The sequence below is a fragment of the Pseudorca crassidens genome, chromosome 7, assembly GCF_039906515.1.
Source record: "Pseudorca crassidens isolate mPseCra1 chromosome 7, mPseCra1.hap1, whole genome shotgun sequence".
NCBI classification, from domain to species: Eukaryota; Metazoa; Chordata; class Mammalia; order Artiodactyla; family Delphinidae; genus Pseudorca; species Pseudorca crassidens.
The window spans coordinates 47,399,483-47,420,660 of NC_090302.1; the positions used below are offsets into that span (position 1 = coordinate 47,399,483).

The 21,178-nt window shown below is 41.0% G+C and overlaps 1 protein-coding gene across 2 annotated transcripts in view; it reads right to left on the reverse strand.

The window, feature by feature from the left end:
• GDA (guanine deaminase) overlaps positions 1-20,864 on the reverse strand; it is a 134,156-nt gene extending 113,292 nt beyond the window's left edge. Inside the window, exon 1 of one of the 2 annotated variants that reach the window (XM_067744165.1) lies at positions 20,391-20,864. In XM_067744165.1, the coding sequence (XP_067600266.1) occupies positions 20,391-20,513 (123 nt within the window). In that variant the 5' untranslated portion in view covers positions 20,514-20,864. The remainder of the gene's footprint in view (positions 1-20,390) is intronic. The other variant, XM_067744166.1, reaches the window with a different exon arrangement.
• Positions 20,865-21,178: the final 314 nt, after the last annotated feature.

The following is a 21,178-nucleotide window of genomic DNA, read 5'->3' on the forward strand; positions in this document are numbered from 1 at the left end:
AATAACACCAGCAATTTCTGCTTCCATAAATAAGGGGGTGAGATACTCTAAAGGTACAAATAACTCTATGCTGCATAAGACTTTTTAGGTAATGCTTGCAGGACACAGGGGAAGTATCAAGGTTAAAAAAAAAAAAAAGAGAGAGAGAGACTAAAAAGAGGCTCTAGGGTGAAAGAGGAACAATGAACAGTAAGCTCAGACAAAATGACCAGTGACCCCAACGGTCCCAAGCTCCCAACAGAAGAAAATAAAAATCCTTTCTGGAGGACCGTATCCCCAAACCCACTTCACAGATGAGGAAGGAAGACACACAAAGGATCCAGACTAGCCCATGATCACACAATCCTGAGTAGTAGAATCCCTTCTCTAGTTCAGGTATCCCAACTTATGGCCTAATACCTTTTTTCACGATATTTAATCTATAAAATTTCTTTTAAATACAGTTCCACAAAAAGCCAGTTATTAAGTTCTAAGAAATCTGTACTCAATGAAAACAGCAATGAGCTTTATTTTTCTTTCAGTCTTTATGTATATTCCCTGCTTCTTGCTGTATCCTTTAATATAGTACTAGGAGAGTCATTTTTGCCAACCAGTATTCTATCTTTAAAATTAATATGTACAAATGCCCCCTCACCCAAGCTACTGCAATTGGTTCACATCAAGAGCTCAGGGATAATTATGTGTTTTCATGAGCACAGGATTCATTAGTCAAAACTGTGGTTCTAATCCAATTTTCCTGTTGTATTTTTATGGCAACCAGAGAATGCTATTTGATGTCATATTCCCTAATATATGCTTCATTCTGTTTGTTTAATTTACAGTTCATCTCTCTTCATCCCATTCGGTCATTGGGACACAGCTGTATGAATTAGCAAGAGCACCTCCTACTGGAGGTTCAGGGGACCTTTACTTGCTCTCAGAGCTGGAAGATACATTTTTTAAATTACTGTTTTTTTCTATCATATGTGGTGAAATTGAAAACCTCTTTGTTTCTATCACATTAATTACAAAGACCTTCCCAGTGCCCCTGGAAAACCAAATGTTTCACAATTTCCAATTCCAGTGTGAGCTCAGTAGCCAGCTTTGTTTTTGGGGTGTTTAGTTTGTTTTAATCAGATTGACTATATAGGGAGTAGGATGAAAGTAGAAAAGCAAAATTTTGGTTCCGTTTGTTTCTGCCGAACAGAACTCCCAAGACTTTGTACCTACGACTGGGAGTAGCTCTTTAAATAAGTTACATCAGGACAATTAGTCCAAGGTTTGATTTACAAAGCCTACTTAAAAGTCGGTATGAACATGTATGGAAATCATGGTGGCCATCTAGAGAATATGCATGCAGAGCAGCCAAGGTTTGTCAAATTGTGGCTCTATGTCCAAATGAGTAGATTTAAAAAATGAAATCTTGTGACTTCCCTGGTGGCGCAGTGGTTAAGAATCCGCCTGCCAATGCAGGGGACATGGGTTCGAGCCTTGGTCCAGGAAGATCCCACATGCCGTGGAGCAACTGGGCCCTTGCTCCACAACTACTGAACCTGTGCTCTAGAGCCCGTGCGCCACAACTACTGAGCCTGTGTGCCACAACTACTGAGCCCACGTGCCTAGAGCCCGTGCTCCACAACAAAGAGTAGCCCCCTCTCGCCACAACTAGAGAAATGCCATGTGCAGCAACGAAGACCCAAAGCAGCCAAAAACAAATAAATTAAATAAATGTATTAAAAATAAATAAATTAAATAAAATAAAATCTTTCCTTGTCGATTGCATTATTCTGAACTTTCATCAAATCTTTAACCATGGTCATTTTTAAGTCTTTTGTCATTTACAGACAGTTCTGGGTGTACTCTGATGCTTTTGCAAATATGTTCCTATAAAAGGGTTTCATCTTCAAGGAATTCATGGAAAAGACTCTGACAAGTACATGTTTCTGGTAACTGACTATACTGCTGAACTGAATGTATAAGCATTTTCAGAACTCTAATGGAAAACTGATGAATTCATAAAAGTGCTAACAAAAGATCAAGATAAAAAAAATTAATTACATGGAACTGAGTGAACTGATGAGGATGATTATAATTTTTGTGACTTTCTGTTTGAATTTTAAAAAAAAATCCCACAAGGGCTCAGAGGCAAAAAATACACAAATCAATTTTCACTGCAAAGTAAAGCAGCTGTTACAGCGGAGGATTCCTGGACTGAATGTCAATATTATGACATAGTATGAGTGTGTTTCGTGTTTGGTGATTTCAATCATTGTTGCTTTTGCTGTGGTCATCCATTTACAATGCTTGGTGTCAGTTTATTTATCTGTTGTAAAAATAAAATACAGTGTGTGTGTGTGTGTGTGTGAAAAAAAATAAAAATAAAAAATAAATAAAATCTGAGTCCAATCAGAAATATTCCACGTGATTGATACTCCCTCTTGTTTGTCTCTCTTTTCTTTGTGGTGGCTCTAGATAGACGTGACATTAGGTTTCACACAGCCAACATATTGTGAGTTTCACTGAACTGCCTGCTTATTAGCTCAACAAACTCAACTCTTGAAGCTAATAAAAGAAATTCAGAACAAGCCCCGCTACTGGCCTTGCAAATCCCTCTCCTGTATGAGGATGCCAGAGCCAAGCACTGACACTAGTTTACTTTTCCCCACTCCCAAGGCCAGTGTCTACGCCCCCGGTTCCAAAGCTCTGACCTGTAACAACATAACAGCGTCCCTGAAAACCTGAGTAAGAATTAGCAAATTAGTGATCTTGGAAAGGACACATAATTGCTTTAGAAAGTTTACTGACAAACTGCCAAAATGCCTTATGAGTTTTCTCTGGTAAGACAAAAAGCCAAAGGCAAACAAAAATTTTATAACAGAGACTGGTAACTATATCCTAAGGTTTTCATATATCCCCAAATATCTGATTACCAGTACAGCATTTAATTTCTCCCAAATCAGAGCTGCTAAAAGTACAGATTTTAGAACCAGACCATGTATATTTAAACCCTAACTCCATCAGTTTCCAGCTATGTGAGCTTGAACAAGGCACTCAAACTGTTGGTGATTCAGTTTCCTCATCTGCAAAATGGAGATATAATGGTACTTAATTCACAGAGTTGTTGTAATGATTAAATGAGTTAATATATGTAAAAGACTCAGACTAGTGCCTGGCACACAATAAATGTTATACAATCTTTTACCTTTTTTAGAAATTAATCATTTGCTTACTTATTCATTCGTCAAATATTTGCTGAGCACATTCTATCTACCAGATGATGTGCCCAGCCTGGAGAATGTGATAGGAGTAAGACATAAACCCTTGCCCTCAAGGAATTAATAATCTACAGCAGCAGCAATGCTAGTAAAAGGAAACTGCTTTGATAGCAGTACATCTTCACTTGCTCATTTTTTTAATAATTGAAGTATAGATGACTTGCAATATTATGTTAGTTTGCAGTGTACAAGTAGTGATTCGATATTTTTATAGATTATGCACCATACAAAGTTACTGTAACATATTGACTATAACATATTGATCATATCCCTGTGACTTATTTATATGATAACTGGTAGTTTATACCTCTTAATCCCCTTCACCTATTTCACCCCCCTCTCTCCACTCCCCTTTTTCTGGTAACTACTAGCTTGTTCTCATGTCTGTGAGTCTGTTTCTGTTTTGTTATATTTCTTTGTTTTGCTTTTTTAGATTTCACATATAAATGAAAACATACAGTATTTGTCTTTCTCTGTTGACTTATTTCACTAGGTGTAATACCTTCCAGGTCCATCCAAGTTGTCACAAATGGCAAGATTTTACTCTTTTTATAGCTAAGTAATAGTCCACTGTATATATTTTTACCACATCTTCTTTATCCATTCATCTTCTGATGGGCACTTAGGTTGCTTCCATATCTTGGCTATGGTATATAATACTGTTACAAACACTGGGGTCCTCAATTTTTCAAGAACATAGAAACATTTTATAAATATGCTAAGTGTGGGTTGCTTTTCACCTTCTTCGTGAGAGTTACGCATATACAAAAAGGACAAGAAATGATACTGAGGTGCTGACGCTGGAGGACAAGATGGGCTCAATGGCTGGTTAAGTGATACTGACCAGTACACCACCATGCAGCTTTAGGGATTCAGACATACACCTCCACTAAATTACAAACACCTTGCAAATTCATCTGAGAAAGTCACACCTGTGCTCACCAAGGGCCTGTTACAGGGTGCATCGCAAACAAATCATTAGGTACAGAGGCTAGGAGGAAAAATGCCAAGATTTGGCTGGAAGTTGTATAACATATACTCCTTGGCCTACCTTTTGTCATGTTCAGTAACGCATTTTACCTGGTAATGATTCAAGGCAACACATATTGTTTAAATATACATCATACGCCCATCAAACTGTTAAGGATTCAGATAAATGTATAAGAAATAATTCTTGCCTTTTGAAAGTTTATTTTCTGGCAGAGGAAATAAAATTTATGTGCAGATAGGAAACTGAGAACAGTGCACAGTGGCATGTTTCTAAGAGCCAAATTGGCATTATGAACTGAGCTGTGAAAACTCATAGAAAGGAGAAATCTTCTTTTCTTTTTTTCTGTGTTTTGGAGGAGGTGATGGATAAGTTGTAAGTAGGGAAGAGTGAGGGGTTAGGGCATTCAGGATAAGACACAAAGATGGGGAAGCCCAAAGACATGAAAAAAATGTAAACTGATGTGTATTTATATTGTCATAATTGTCACATCATTCCTTTTCCACATATTTTCCTCTTAACTGTCTTCTCACTCTACATACCCAATGATTTGGCATTTTTGAAGAATCCAATCCTGTCTAGATTACACGGATAGTTTTCCTTATTCTAATTTCAATTGTCACAAATCTAGCATAAGTCTTGTTTTTCTCCTTCCTACTTGATTGTCTGGACAGAGAAAGAAAAAAAGAATGATTGTTCAGGCCTCCATTCATACAGATAAGGGTTGCAGTTTTCCTTCCTAATGTGAGTCATTTATATGTGGTTTTTTTCCAACTGGATTAAATCTTTCTTGCACAGTCATCCACCTGGGAGAGAGGGAGGAGGTGAGGTTTTCTTAATTCCCTTAGAGAAGGCAGGAGTCCAAAAATGCTTCCCCAGGATCAAAGCGCATTTAAAATACAGGAAACATCTGTTTCGATTGTCTTACCTGATTTTGTTTGTTTTAATTTCAAAACAACCTTAAATGTATAGAAAAATTATGCCTTCCCTGTTTGGTCTTAATAAAATGAAAATAGCTTCACTAGTAGCATCCCACACTTTGAAACAAAAATACTGACTGAATATCAAGATTTCCAGTGACTCTGAGGTGCTAAATTACATTTCTGAGATAAGATAGTAAAATGAGTATTAAGAAGGCTGTAACTAATTCTAAACTCTGGCACATATACATTTGCCAAGGCTTTAGCATCCACTCAAATATTTGTAAATGGGCAATATTAGTGCTTACGTAACTTTTACAAGCACAAACACTTGTAGAAAAGCCCTCAAATAACTTAACTGGGGGAATAAAACATACGTAACTTATTTGTATTTTATCACTATTGGAGGCACTTTATGATAAATAAAAACATTACACAGTTATCTCAGAAGAGTTGTCTATGATCACTATCTGTATTTCCTTATCTTTCACCCATTTCAAACCCAAACCAAGATGACTGGCACCCTCTCTCTCCACCAAAATAAGTCTTCGTAAGTTCAACAATAATCTCATGTTGCTAAATCCATTGGACATTTTTCCAGTATTATTCCTCCTCTACTTCTCAGTAACATGGGACATTTGCTCTACTCCCTCCATCTTGAAGTATCCCCATCTTTTGCCTTCTATGACATTACCTTCTGGTGCTCAATCCTTACTCCACTATCTCCTACTCAGATATCTCAAGGGCACCTCAACTAAGCATGACCAAAACAGACCTCAGGGTCTGACCTCTTACTCTGTTCCCTAACTCAATGATGTCCACCACATCCATCCAGTTGTATAAGCCTGAAATCTAGGGGAAGCTTGTCCCCACCCCATATCCAACCTGTCACCCAATCCCATTGAGTTTTTTGCATCCTTACTGTCTCACAGATGGACCTACTTCTCTCCAAGTCTACCACCACCTACCTCTCTTTCGTGGTTCACTGCAATTCCTTCCAACACATCTCCTACAGCAACCACTCTTGCTCTGCTCTAGTCTGTCCTCCACCCTGCAATTCATATATATATATATATGTAGGTTTGTTTGTTTTCATTTATATATATATCTTCTTTATCCATTTATCTGTTGATGGACACTTAGGTTGCTTCCATATCTTGCCTATTATAAATAATGATGCCATGAACATTGGGGTGCATGCCTTTTTTCGAACTACTGTTTTCGTTTTCTTCAGATATATACCTAAGGGTGGAATTGCTGGTAGTTCTATTTCTAGTTTTTTGAGGAACCTCCATACTGTTTTCCATAGTGGCTGCACCAATTTACATTCCCACCAACAGTGTACTAGGTTTCCCTTTTCTCCACATCCTTGCCAACATCTGTTATTTGTGGGTTTTTTATGATAGCCATTCTGACAGGTGTGACTGTTTATATATTTTTAAAATGCAAATCTGATCTATCTTCTTCATTCTAACAGTCTTCATTGCCTTCCCATTGGCCTTGGAATAAAGGGAAAGGCCTACAAAGACACTGCCATGGCTACTGCTTATCTCTCTGGCTTCATCTATTTCCACCCCCATCCTCCATCACAGGTTCCCAATTCCTCCACCCCACTGGGTCTTTGCATGGCCTTTCCCCTCCTTTCCTTTGCCTAGTTAACTTCCATTTAGACTTCAGACTCAACCAAATGTCACTTCTTTAGGGATGCATCTTGAAACACCTCCTCAAAATAAGCCAGGTCCTCTGGCTTCATACCTCCATAGCACTCTGCATTTTTCCTTTGTAGAGATCATATACTTATTCATGCTCATTTGATTATTGACTCTGAGTACAAATAAGGCAGTATCTGCATTCCGTTTGCTCACAATTTTATCCTGAACCCCTTTAAGTCTTTGCTCTTCATCAGCCATTATCAGTTGTTATGAGCTCCAAGGGCACTAACTCCACAGGCTAGTGAGTCCACATGCTTGGAGCTGAAGGTTCATGTCCCAGGGAGCTGGAATGGCTTCTCCCTGTGTTTTGCACTTCAGAAAATAGTTAGGGCTTACATAAGACCACCCTCCACATGGCAGGAGGGAAACAACTTCCACGTTAAAGGGCACAAACAAAAAAATCTGTCTCACTCTTGGAAGGCATTAACAATATTACTTCTTCTGTTGCACCTTCACAGATATTGGCTACAACCAGATGAGCATGTTGATTAACTACTGCCTGCCTACACAGCCAGGACTATCTGAGGGTCAAAAGGAATAGTGTACTCTCAGAGTATAGCAGCCCATTCTGTTCATTCTTTTACTCAGAAGCATTTATTGAATGCTGATTTTGTGCTATAGCACCAAGTACTGTGAGGGGCAGGAGATGGATAATAAGAGCTATTGTTTTTGGAGGGTCTACCATGTTCCAGGACTGTAAATTGTAAGTGGCAGTTTACAAGCAACATTTCAAGTAAATTACAATTTTATGAAGAAGTGAACACTTAAACCATAATATAAAACCAAAGGGAATAAGCAGGCCTATATAATCTACATTATTCCAGATCCTTAACACAGTCCAAGTTAAAGGCATTTGAAAACTTTATGTGGTCTCAGAGTTCCAATTAGAATCTACTCTTCCAGGGTTCTTAATTACTCACTAGGACATGAAACTAATTATAGCTCCCAGTGGCCAAGTACATTGTATCAAACACCCAGATTAGAAAAACCCAGAGTTCTTATTCAAACAATTATTTGGAAGATATTTTTAGTTGGCTGTACATTTTGGTGATCCTAAAGTGAACTTTTCCAACCTGGTTATCCTGCAGTAAAAAAAAATCTAAGCACCGTTTATCTAACAAATATTCATCTGAGTGCCTACCTACCACGTGCTAGGAGTCGTGAATACAAAAGTGATCAAGTCATGGCCCCTGCCTTCAAGGTTGGGTTATAGGAGAGACTCACAAAATAAAGAGCCACAAAGAGGTGCCAAGCAGAAACTGAGGCACAAAGGAGCCAGGTTCAGCTCTGCCTGCAAACAGAAGGCAGGGAGCAATGTCAGCAATGACCTCATTGAGGAAGTAACGTTTAAACTAGTTTCTAAACTAGTTTCTAAACTAGTTTCTAAGGTACATGGAACCAGCAGAAGGAAGGTGAAGGAGGAGCATAAACAAAGACACAAGGGCATAAACAATATGAAAGGTGGGGCAATCAGTTAGCAAGGCTAGGCCAGGAATTATCCCACAGTTAAGCAATGTGGAACCATAAAACAACTTTAAACAATAAACTGGTTTTAAAAACTTGCACATGATGTTCAGAGTAGCACTGTTGACAATAGGCAAAAGGTGGAAACAATTCAAATGTCCAGCAACTGATGGACACATAAACACAATGTTGTATATCTATACAATGGATTATTAATCAGCCATAAAAAGGAAAGGAGTTCTGACACATGCCACAACATGAGTGAACCTTGAAAACATTAAGTGAAAAAAGCCAGACACAAAGGTTACACATTATATTTATCCATCTATATAAAATATCCAGAATAGGGCAAATTTATAGAAACAGAAAGCAAATTAGTGGTTGCTCAGGGGAAGGAGGGGAGGGATAGGGAGTGACTGCTTCATGGTTAATGGGTTTCCCTTTAGGGGTGATGAACATATTCTGGAACTAGTTAGTGGTGATGGTTGTACAACATTGTGACTGTGATAAATGACACTGAATTGTACACTTTAAAATGGTGAATTTTATGGAAAATTATAAAACAAAAACTAATAATGCAGAAAGGTATAAAGTGGAACGTGAAAATTCTTCTCCACATCCCCACTTCTCCACTCCTACTCTACAAAACTGTTATTTGGGTGTTTTTTGTTTTTGTTTTTGCGGTACGCGGGCCTCTCACTGTCGCGGCCTCTCCCGTTGCGGAGCACAGGATCCGGACGCGCAGCCTCAGCAGCCATGGCTCACGGGCCCAGCTGCTCCGCGGCATGTGGGATCTTCCCGGACCGGGGCATGAACCCGTGTCCCCTGCATCGGCAGGCGGACTCTCAACCACTGCGCCACCAGGGGAGCCCTTATTTAGGTTTTTAATTTTAATACTGCCTTCCAGAAATATGTTTTATAATGTGTGTATATAAGTGTGTGGGTGAATGGAGAGTGTTGTATGGTCATACACTTTTTTGTCCATTTAAACTACTGGGAAATCTTTGGGTTCTTAAAATTCCTATATCAGTATATGTAAGTCTAGAAGAACTCACTTTAAATTAGAATTATCTTATAATTATTTAGCCTTCAAAGCTTTTTTAACTCACGAATCAATAGCTGGTTGATAAATTGAGGTCAACACAGCTGGGTTTTCAGGTGGAGGTTACTGAGGAAAGTTCATTCTGTCAAAATAATTTTTTAAAACCCAGTAACAGGCTGAGAAGAGAAAAAGCATTGTGACTATAGAAGCAGGTCTCATGGTGATGCCAACCTGAGCAGAACCATGATGAGAAGAGAAGGCATGAAGGGTATTTATTACGAAACGGTTTCAGGTAACAGTGCATGAATAACTAATTCATGAAAAACAAATCACCATTTCACAAGCAAAGGCACCAACTTCAACAGTCAAAAGATTTTGAAAAACAGATCTCAATTAGAAGTTAATGTTAATCAACTCTACTCCAATATAAGAGGAAAAAATCTACCTCATATGATTGTAGAGTATTAATGTGATAATAGATAAAATATCTAACACAGCATGTAGTATATTGTTTGATGCTTAAAATATATGAGATACTTTAAAAAAGAAAAAATAAAGTTAATGTAATTTATCCTTTAGAGTCAATAAGTCAGTGTAATAACGTCAATGAAGAAATGCTTTCATAAAGGAAAAGGGTGAGGCTTTTTCGAAGGTGGGAAATAACGTCAAAGTAAGATTTGGGGGGAGATGATCAACATTTATTGCTCAATCTTTTTTTCTTTTTTTGTCCACGCCTTGTGGCTGTGAGATCTTAGATCCCCAACCAGGGATTGAACCTGGGCCCTCGGCAGTGAGAGTGCAGAGTGCTAACCACCGGACTGCCAGTAAATTCCCTATTGCTGAGTCTTAAAAAATGTATCATGGGCTTCCCTGGTGGCGCACTGGTTGAGAGTCCGCCTGCCAATGCAGGGGACACGGGTTTGTGCCCCGGTCCGGGAAGATCCCACATGCCGCGGAGCGGCTAGAACTGTGAGCCATGGCCACTGTGCCTGCGCGTCCGGAGCCTGTGCTCTGCAACGGGAGAGGCCACAACAGTGAGAGGCCTACGCACCGCAAAAAAAAAAAAAAAAAAAAAATGTATCTGAAGAGATGAATCTGTCTTCACCTTTAATCTTAGGGATTAAATTGGTATTTACAATTTAAGTACAGAACGCTATTATAACTTTGCCATTTGACTATCTGAAAACAAAGAGCTACACAGTGTCTTTAGGAGAGAGAAGTCATCCAATGTATAGTAATCAGATGTTTATTTCAGAGTTAGGATTAACACTCTGAGTCTCAGTTTCCTTGTCAATAAAATAAGGAAAAGTTTTGTCACCCAGGGGATCAAGTCAAGGGTCCTTCATCTGTACCTAAACTGTCTCTGTAAAGCACAAGTGCACCTGTCTTAGGCAAGGAGGCAAAGAAGTGCCCCACTTCTGGTAAACTCTCTACTCCAGGCAAACTTGCAGAAAACCAAAAACTGACTGTATCTTCTAGCTGTTTTTACATAATTAGAACAAGAGGGCTTAACCACAAGAAACTGGCATAAGCTAGCCGAATTAAAAATTGGGACAAAGGTCTCTCTACAGCTCATTACCATCTCATTGTAATAAGATCTCTTCCCACCTGCGCCATACTGGTTAAACCCACTTCTGACCCAGACACTGAAGGACCATACAAGGGCTGAAAATAGGCATGAGCTGCATTCTGGAAAGTCACCACCCCTTTCCACAAGTCAGGATAATAAAAGATACCCGTGCCCCCTAGCCTCCTTCACCTTTTTCTATAGGAATTTCGCCTTGCCTGTAACGAGGAAAAGGTGATTTTAGAGCATGAGCTCCTCCTTTTCCATTCTTTGGCCAATGAATAAAGTTTCTGTTTGCTGCTAAAAAAGTAATTTCACCTTGTTGATGTGAACAATAACCAGGTAGGGAAAGAACCTAATCAGGAATCGGTAAGAGTTTCACCTCATAAAGTAGTCAGGAGAATTATGCTTTGCAAAGCACAGAGTACAGAACCTAGCACATAACAAGTGCCTAATAAATGTTCAATATTATCGTAGTTGTTAACGTGAGCAATAGCGCCATCCATGTACCTCCTGTCTACGAGCTTATAACCCAGTGTCATGGGCTAGAAACCCAATGCAATGTAAGAAGATGATTTACACACAAAATTTATTTCCTTTTTATTCATGTTATAGTATTTTAATGCACATCTGCTTAATATAACAAATGTGCTTATATTTTTATTGATCAAACTTTTAAAATCATAACTTAAATATACCATGGAACTCATTTTTAAAACTTACCATTGAGTAGCTGAGTGACCCACTGAGAATTTCTCTTGTATTTTGTTTTCTTAGTGCCTTGGATGCACCAGGAAAGAATAACACCTTGTTCTCCTCCCTAGAGGGGGAAGCTAAATATTAAGACCAGTGTGACCACAGCAGTCTGTATGAGTTGTTCTAGAACAAACAGAGCACAGGGGTGTGGAGTTGCCACTGAGCTGACCGACAGGAAAGCCCTTTCCAGCCTGGACAGAACAACATAGTAATGGCAGACAGATGGCTGGGATTAGCACCCAAGTGTAGCATCGTGTGGTCACAAAGGGCAGCCACGGCCACCATGGAAATGGATTTCTAACCGGTGTAAATGGGTTTGAAATTGTTGAATAGCCTCTTGTGAGGTTCCTCAACGTCCACAAAGCTGGATTAGCAGTAAAGGTAGGTGGTTCTGCATTTTACTGGCAACACGAAACAAACTGCACTCCAGGCTTATGCCAAATAACTACGAGGCTCCTCCCTCTTGCTGTTCATCATAACCCCATCAGAAGGACCACTCTTAGGAGTACCTGGAAGACATGGGGTCCTGCCACCCCTCTGACATCCTGAAGTCTATCTCTAGGACATTTCAGATCAGCCAAGACCTGGGTACCTGGACCACCTCCCACTGTCCCCTCCCCAGAGCTTCAGCCCTACAGAATAGTTTTATGGACCCCCTTCTTCCTGTCACATCTTCGGCTCAAGAGAGGCAATCCTATGAAATGCTACCTTGCACTGGAAAGTTGTTAAGCATAATTATAAGAGACAGTGTCCATCTAGGAGAAATTCCCATCCGAACTCAGCATCAAGAACAGGGGCATTTCTCTTGAGCAATTGCTTTTAGTACAGATATTGCCAACTAGGTAACATGTGTCCTTTTAATGGCTGGCACCTAGGAAAGTTAGAGGCCAATAACAGTGTAGGTCATTTCACGATGCATTTTAAATCTAATTCCTAGCTTTGTTTTATGTCAACAACTGACTCTTCTCCCTTAAATGTATAAAAGCATCACCACTTGCCTGTGCCCTATAGAGCTCCCTTAAATCTTTTCTACAAAAAGGGGGTTGTAAACACATGACTGATTGGATTCTCTTCTTGCAGGTAAGGGAAGTCCACCTGGCCTTTATCCCTAAATAGTTAGATCAATGCCCATTAAGTGAATGGGCATGCCATAGGCCTGCAGGAGATCCTGCCCACCACCTCTGCACCTGTCAGAAGCTCCCAGACAGTCAGCCATGTGTCAGATACACCAACACCTATGCTGCCTCACAGCCACAGCACTGAATCAACCAGACTGCCAAGAAATTCCAGGAATTCACAAACAACTTTACACAACCAGAAGGGTGGCAAACTCCAGTCATGCCCAGCAGTGTTGCTTCAAGGCCTCGAAGAATAAGTCAAATAGTGCTTTAAAAAAAAAAAAAACTCTCTGGAATTAGAAATGTCTTTTTTTTTAATCATCACACACAAATGTCTTTGTACTACACATCACTTTCAAAACACTTTTCTGATCACCTACTTTGTGTTAAAACAGTAAGACAATGTTGAGGAGCCTTAAAGACAACAGAGTGTCAGCACTCCTCATGACAGGAGGCAGCCGGAACTCCTGGAAAGAGCACAAACCTTGGAAATTAGGCAAACTTGGGTGTGATTCTTGGCTTTGCCACTTACTCACCATGACTGCAGTCAAGTCAACTAACTAGCTGACCCTCCATTTCCTCATTTGTAGAGTAGGGATAACGAAGAAGAAGATGATTATGATGATGTGGTCTCATCTCAGAACTGTTGACGTATAAAGAATCTGGCAGAGTGTCTGACACAAATTATGACTTAATAAATGTTACCTTCTCTCCAGTTCACCTCCCACTTGTCAAAGAACTTTAAATCAGTTCAGTGAGTGAGAACATTCTATAAACCTAAGCATAATCAAAGGCAAAAGTGAAATAATCACTTTAGTGAGAGAAAAATAATAATAATGGCCAGTATTTATTGAGCAATTACTATGTGCCAAGTGCTTTACACACACTACCTCATCTGCCTTACCTCTTCTTCAGGGTGCTGTTGTCCACATTTTATAAGTGAGGGTACCAAGGCTCAAATATGTTAGGAAATGTTTCCAAGTAAGTGGCAGAGCTGGGATTTGAATCCACATAATCTGACTCCAGAAGCCATGCTCTTAACCACCAGGAAAACACCGGTTTGAATATATATGCAAATTTTATGGAAAAACAAAAGGTAATTTATTTCAACTGGGGGATGGTCGCCAGAGAAGCTTTTGGGAAGAAGGGGACATCAGAACTGGGCCTTGGAGGAAAAGCAAGATTTCATTTTGACAGAGGTGGAATGGAAAAGGGATTATATAAAGGAGGACTATTCCAGGCTGAGGGATTGTCACCAACAAAGTGGAGGTGCAAAAAGATATGATGTGCTGGGAAACAGTGAGAAGTTGACATGGATAGATATCCCTCAGCTTGTGGATACCTCATGGTAATCCTACTCCTACTTGCAAGAGAGAAGGATGGAACAGGAGGAAGTATTAGGAAAGCAGGTTAGGGCCAAATGTCATGTCTAAAATATCTTCCTGGGGCATTTGGATCTTAGAGGCAATAGAGAGCCATAGGTAGTTACAAAAGAGAAGATATATGACACTACCCATGCTCCAGGAAAGTAACTGTCAGTAATGTGGAAGAGATATTAGAATGGGGGAAGAGAAAACGGTTAGGAGGTTCCTGTAATACTTCAGGCAAGAGACAATGGAAGGCTGGACAGGGCCAATGACAATGGAAAGGGGTGTGCACAAAGATACCCCAGGGGATAACTGGGGGGACCTGAATACTGATATGGGTGCCTGGAAAGACACTGACATTTTTGGCAAACAAGGAGAAGATAGAAACGGAAAAAGGAGAAGGCAGCTAGCAGTCCTTTGAAAAATAATACGATTCTTTGAAAAAGTGGTATAATTGTTAGAGGTGCTTTGAGCTGCAATTGACAGAAGGGTAGATAATAAAGATATTTCATTATCTCGCAAAAGAATTCAACGGTAGTAGGCAGCTCCAGGGACCATTAACTACTCAATGATGTAATTCACGTATGCATTCAATGATGTTCAAAGAGGGACTAGGCTGGTGCCTCTGAAAACCTCTTAACTTTTTCCTCAGAGTCTCAAACAGTGGTGGCAGCAGCTCCACTCCTCGCATGAAAGTATCCAAAAAAGGAAGGACTTCTCTTCCCACATCTGTGTCTATTTATTAGGGAAAAAATATTTCCCAGAAGCCTCTGAGATGACTTCCTGAATGCTGGAATGTCATCACTGGCCACCCTTAGCTACCAGGAAACTGGAAAAATAAGTATCCAGCAAACAGGATTGTGATTACTATGACTGGCTTACACCATGATCTATCCATGAGCCAAGTATACTGCAGGCTATCAAGCTCAGAAAGTGTTAATAAGAAAGAAGTGGTTATGGCTAGTGAGTGGGTAACCAACAGGGTCTGCCATGAGCATTTTGAACAAAGCAATCTGCCTTCCAGAAAATGGGAATTTACAGGATGATAATGTGATCCTTGGGCATGAAAACGTTTCTGATGAAAGTGAAGCCCTGATGCAGCAGCCTCAGAAGGGGTAGCTTATCCCAAATTCCCTCTTCAAAATGATAAGATATTCTGAGGTCTTGAGCTTATAGGAAGATGGGTCTTCACCTGGCCAAGCAGAAGGAAAAGATGACACACAACCACTAAGTTTTGTGATTCAGACTATGAGAACTCCTGGTAAAGCAAGATGATGATGCAGTCACAGGTGAAACACAACTCTTGCTCCTCCTAGAAGTTTTAGAAATTACAGAACATTGATTCATTTCCCTTAACCAGGGCTATTTAACCCTCTTCTGCATGTTCAAGTCCTATGTGTTCTTTAATGTCCAGTTCAATTTTGGCTTCCTTCATCAAGTTTTTCCTACCACCAACCAATTTGTATCCCACCATACTATTTAATACATTCACAAACATCTTTCTAATCCTATCATCAAATCCAATTAATTTGACCTAAATAGTTACCAATTCTGTCCACCTCTTTCTATCTCCATTGCTGATAATAACTGCTGATGTTTACTGGGCATGTGCTACGCTGCAAGGCATTATTCTATGCACTTTACAATTATTAATTCATTTAGTCTTCTCAATAGCCCAGTGAGGTAGATTATAGTAATCATTTTATACTTGAGGAAACTTGGAAATAGAATTGTTAAGTAACTTATTCAAATTCACATAGGTAATAAGTGATAGAAGTACTCTTGAGAGTTCATTTCTTAATTGATACATTACACCGCCTCTCTCTTCTAAGCCACATCCCATTTCACCTAAACTACTGCAACAGGATCCTATCTGATCTCCTTGCCTGCACTTAACTCGTCTCCAATGCATTCTTTACATCCTGAAGCTAAAATGATCTTTAAAAAAAAAAATGCAAAATTTGGTCATGGCACAATCCCTCCCCCAACTCCCTATGCCCTGCCTACCTCTCTAGACTTACATTGTGTTATCCTCTTCTAGAACTTTGGATTCTAACCACCTTGATGTTTTCATTCCTTCCTACCCCAGGGCCTTTGCACAGGCTATTCCCTCTACCTAGAAGGCTCTTCCCTACCTCCCAGATTAGTTCAAGTTCTTATAGGTCATAGCAGATTCTGTTAATCACGAGATGATCAACCTCACTAGAGCAGGGCAGAGTTTGCATATTTCACTCATCAGCGTATCTCCAGCAATGAGCCCAGTCTTTGGTTCAGGAATCAATCCACTTTTATTACAGGTACATTTCTAAGATCCCTTGCTAAAAGTGCAAGTTCACTGAGGTCAGGGACTGTGCCTCAGGGAGGTGGCCTACTCTAGTAAAGAGAATATGGGCTTCCATGTCCCACCTATTGTAAATAGAGCTGCAGTGAACATTGGGGTGCATGTGTCTTTTTGAATTATGGTTTTCTCAGGGTATATGCTCAGTAGTGGGATTGCTGGGTCATATAGTAACTCTATTTTTAGTTTTTTAAGGAACCGCCGCACTCTTCTCCATAGTGGCTGTATCAATTTACGTTCCCACCAACAGTGTGAGAGGGTTCCCTTTTCTCCACACCCTCTCCAGCATTTATTGTTTGTAGATTTTTTGATGACGGCCATTCTGAAAAAGGAACAAAATTGGGTCATCTGTAGAGATGTGGATGGACCTACAGTCTGTCACACAGAGTAAAGTAAGTCAGAAAGAGGAAAACAAATATCTTATATTAACGCATATATGTGGACTCCAGAAAAATGGTACAGATGAACCAATTTGCGGGGCAGGAACAGAGATGCAGACGTAGAAAACGGACGTGTGGACAACGGTGGGGAAGGGGGTGGGATGAATTGGGAGATTAGGATTGACATATATACACTACCATGTGTAAAGTAGATAGCTAGTGGGAACTTGCTGTATAGCACAGGGAGCTCAGCTCTATCCTCTGCGGTGACCACAGCAGAATATGACATAGCACTGCAAAGCAACTATACCCAATTAAAGAGAGAGAGAGAGAGAGAGAGAGGGAGAATATGGGCTTTGGCCATGTTAATTCAAAATCCATCTCTGGATGCATGATTTTTCAAGTCTCAACTTTCCTAACTTTAAGACGAAATAATCACACTGAAGACTAAAAGAGACACTGAAAATGATGTGCTAGTGAACCGGCAGCAAATGCTGTTTAGATCTTTCTTCCTAGATGCATCTTTGTGTCCCAGAGGGTCGATGGCATGAGCAGTGAGGCTGCACACCAGAGGCCCAGTGACCTCCCCCACCTCCCACATATTTCATCCCAGGCCACGGCTTCCTTCTCTACCTGTTGGCCTGCATGGGTGCCACCATGCGGAAATATGCAAAAATGCTACAGTGAGCAAGAGGTTAAGGATTTGCTAGGCACAGAGGGAAGGAAGGGGACAAAATGAACATGGTATGTGTTGCGTATCCACTAAGTGACAGGCATTTTCATACATTATCTCATTTAATACTTAGCAAAAGTATCTGATTCTACAAGTGAGGAAACTGAGGCTCAGAGAGGTTAAGGTCTCACCCATGGACTTTGAACATGTAGGTGGTGGAGACCTGACTTGAACTTAGGTCTCCATAGGACTTGCTCCTGCTACCCCAGGGCACTACTTCCAAAACGATTCTCTTCCTTGCTGTTGCTTTCAGCTAAGTGTGCTTAAAAGACCCAAGACATCTTTACCTATCTTTAAAGTCAACTTGACCCTGCTGGAAGAATCAGATAATTTAGTAATATTTGAGCACACAGTGTCTCACAATTAATTACCTATCTGCAAATGAATTACACATGCTGGAGTTTTTCTTTCAAAAAGCTACATGCCACTTGAGTAGAAAAACTAACTCTGAATTCAAAATGCCCAATATTGACTAGAGAATTTTTTTTTAAATTAACCTAATTTTGAATGAGTTTTAATTAATGAACTAAAAGCAGTTAATCATTACCATTCTCTGGGCCTACCTGAAATGAAAGATTAGGTCTAGAAGGGAGAGGGAGGACAGAGGAAATCATGTCCTGTCTCTCTGAGATGCTACCCCAGCCCAGGGCTTGAAACGGAGAACTGAGCACCCAAGACCCCACATAACTGGTTGCATCACACAGCCTATATACTGAGGTTACCCAAAATGTAATCCATCCACTACCTGTGTCCGAATCTCCTGGGACCTTTGTTGGAATGCCACTTCCTAGGACCTACTCCAGGCCTACAGATTCAGATTCTCTGAAGATGACACCCAGGAACTGGCATTTTAACAAACACCCCAGATGTTTCTGATTCATCCCAAGGTTTGAGAACAGCTTTGGGAGCTCAGTAAAAAGATAAAGATCAACTGCGTATTTATTTACTTCATGGGAATATAATTTTCTGTAAGAACCTTGAAAATTTTTAAATGAATAATATATTTATCCCAGTAACTCTAAAGGTGAGGCAGTCCCATTTTCAAAATGAAAGAAATCAAGTCTTAAAATATATATGACATGTCCACCCTTTACACACAGTCAGGGATCAACTGCCTTGCACTTAGGAGGAGAGCAATAAAACAGTTACCATTTCACTGATTAGGACACTGTATACTGTAAATCTAATCCAGTTGATTAACTCACCTTTGTATCCGATTCCTAGTTCATTTTGTCTTGTGGGGGAATGGCATTTTTCTAAATTTATAACTTCAATATGCTCCTTAGTTATGAACAGACTCCCTGACTCAACTACTGATTTCATGTTCAGGACACTCTTTTATTCTTCTTCTGTACAACCCCCAGAAAAGGTAAATTTTTAGATAAATTACTTCCTTTTCTTCCTCCTCTCCACTGGTTAAAGACAGTCCCCTAGTCAATTCTCTCACCTGCCATCCTACCAATTCAAATTTTAGAAATGAAAATTTAAATTGTAAAAAGAAACCTAATTGTTGAACAATTCCTTGTGATTAAGCAAATACCTCTAATCTTGCCCTGGTCTAGCAGTCTCTCTTCCTTTGCTTCTTGGGACTTGTCCCAAGCCTAAGGCATCCCTGAAACTTGAGGGTCAAGTACCCAAGGCAACAATTCATCAGTCTCAGGGTTTACTGGAGTCTCCCCATTTGGGAGAGCTCTGAGAGTTTCATCACCTTGGAAACACAACAGCAGGCTCCCCGAATATACACAGGGAGTATAGATTTTTAAGCACCAAAAGAAAACAGGGTTTAGTTATCCCCAAATGTAAGAGTCACGATTCAAAACTGTCACTGACTCGGAAGCATCTTTAGTCAGGAATAGTATCTTCAAGCTGACAAGTTCCAAATATGTGTACTTATGTTAACCAAACCAGTAGTTGGGGAAAAGCTCAAAAATAACCCATCTCTATCTTTAATTTTTCTCCTAAAAATGGAATGGCTTTCACTGAAACTGGCCAGGCCACTGCCAATACAGCTACCACTGGTGTGTATGGAACAGTCAAGTTACCTATGTCGTTTGCAGAAATCCTGATTTTGGAAATGTAAGTGTGAAAGATACTATCATAGAAGACATTTTGAACCTTAAAATGGAACTGCTTGCTTTGATGCAAATGGCTGGGGGATGGGGTTGGGTGGATAATTTATCTCAGACTATTCTTTCTAGTATTACAGGTTGTCTAGTCTGAATCATTCATGTATTGTTTGCTGAATGATCAGGTGAATGAAATCAGTTCTTTACTTATTCCAATGCACTGAAAGGGCTCAACCACACTGATCAAATGACCCTTCTGTTATTTCTTTCACAATAAATTCAATCAAATTTACGGAGCGCCTAGGTGGTGCCAGGCACTGTGTCAGGCTCCTGAGATACAAAAATGAATGAAGCGCAGTGCTAGTTTATTAATGATCTCTTAAGATTTGGCAGGGCACAGCCTCGCTCCCTGCCACCACAGCCTGCACGGCTGTCGAACCAATCGTGGGTGTGCGTACTCCATGGCTCCCAGCACCTGGGAACACTTTACTCCCAGTCCAGCCCACGAACCCAGTGCCAGGGCTCTCCCGGCGTTCTCCCAAAGCCAAAACGCTCAAGTTCCAACTCCAGCGCCGCGGCGCCCGCTCCACACGGAGCTAACTCCGGGCTCCGCGGCTCACGCGGCGAGCTTCCTTCCACCTGTCCGCCCGCCCGTCAGGGTGCGCCAGACCCCGCACCCGCTTACTTTGCCGCTGTCGCTCACACCAAGGAGGTGATCCCGCAGCACCTCCATGGGGCAGGTCCAGGTGGAGTGGACGAACGTCCCTCGGAAGATGTGCGCCAGGGGCGGCATCCGGGCGGCACACATGTCAGCGGTGGAGCGCAGTGCGGAGTCCGCGGCCCAAGGAGGGCGCACCGGGCGGAGGCGCGGCGAGGACTCCCTGCGGCTGCGGGCAGCTGCCGAGCCGGCACCAGCGCCGGCCTCGTCCTGCCCCCGCTTCCCCGCGCGATCGCCTGCCCCCTGCAGACCGCGCCCAGGGGCTGGCTCCCTGCCTCCTCGATGCCAATAGGATTTTTTCTCCCGTGAGTTGGCTCCAGTCTCTCCTCCCCTGCTTTAGTTTTTGATACGTTAACTCTTTGAGTTTCCAAAATCACCGTTCACGCTGCGGTTCTTTTAACCGTTGGTTGTTGTCACCCACCCAGGGGGCGGGAGATGAAGGAAGGAGCTGGAGGATTCAGGATTCCATCCCTGTACCTTTAAGTGGTCATTAAATTCGCTTTTGCCGCGGGCCCCAACTTCCTCCACCTTCCTTTAGTTGTCACGCCCAGAGTTGCATCTATCTGCTTTCCCTGCCCTTTAAACTCTTAGGGCTATTTGTGGCCAAACCCTGGAACTTTTCAACCTGTAGTAACCACAAGGTCTGAACGGGCACGAGTTCAGTGCCAGGGTGACAGGTCTGTTAGGGCTGCCTACTTTACCAACCAGTTTCATTTTCATTTTCTGCGGGCTGAAGAATTTGTCCTAACCTCATG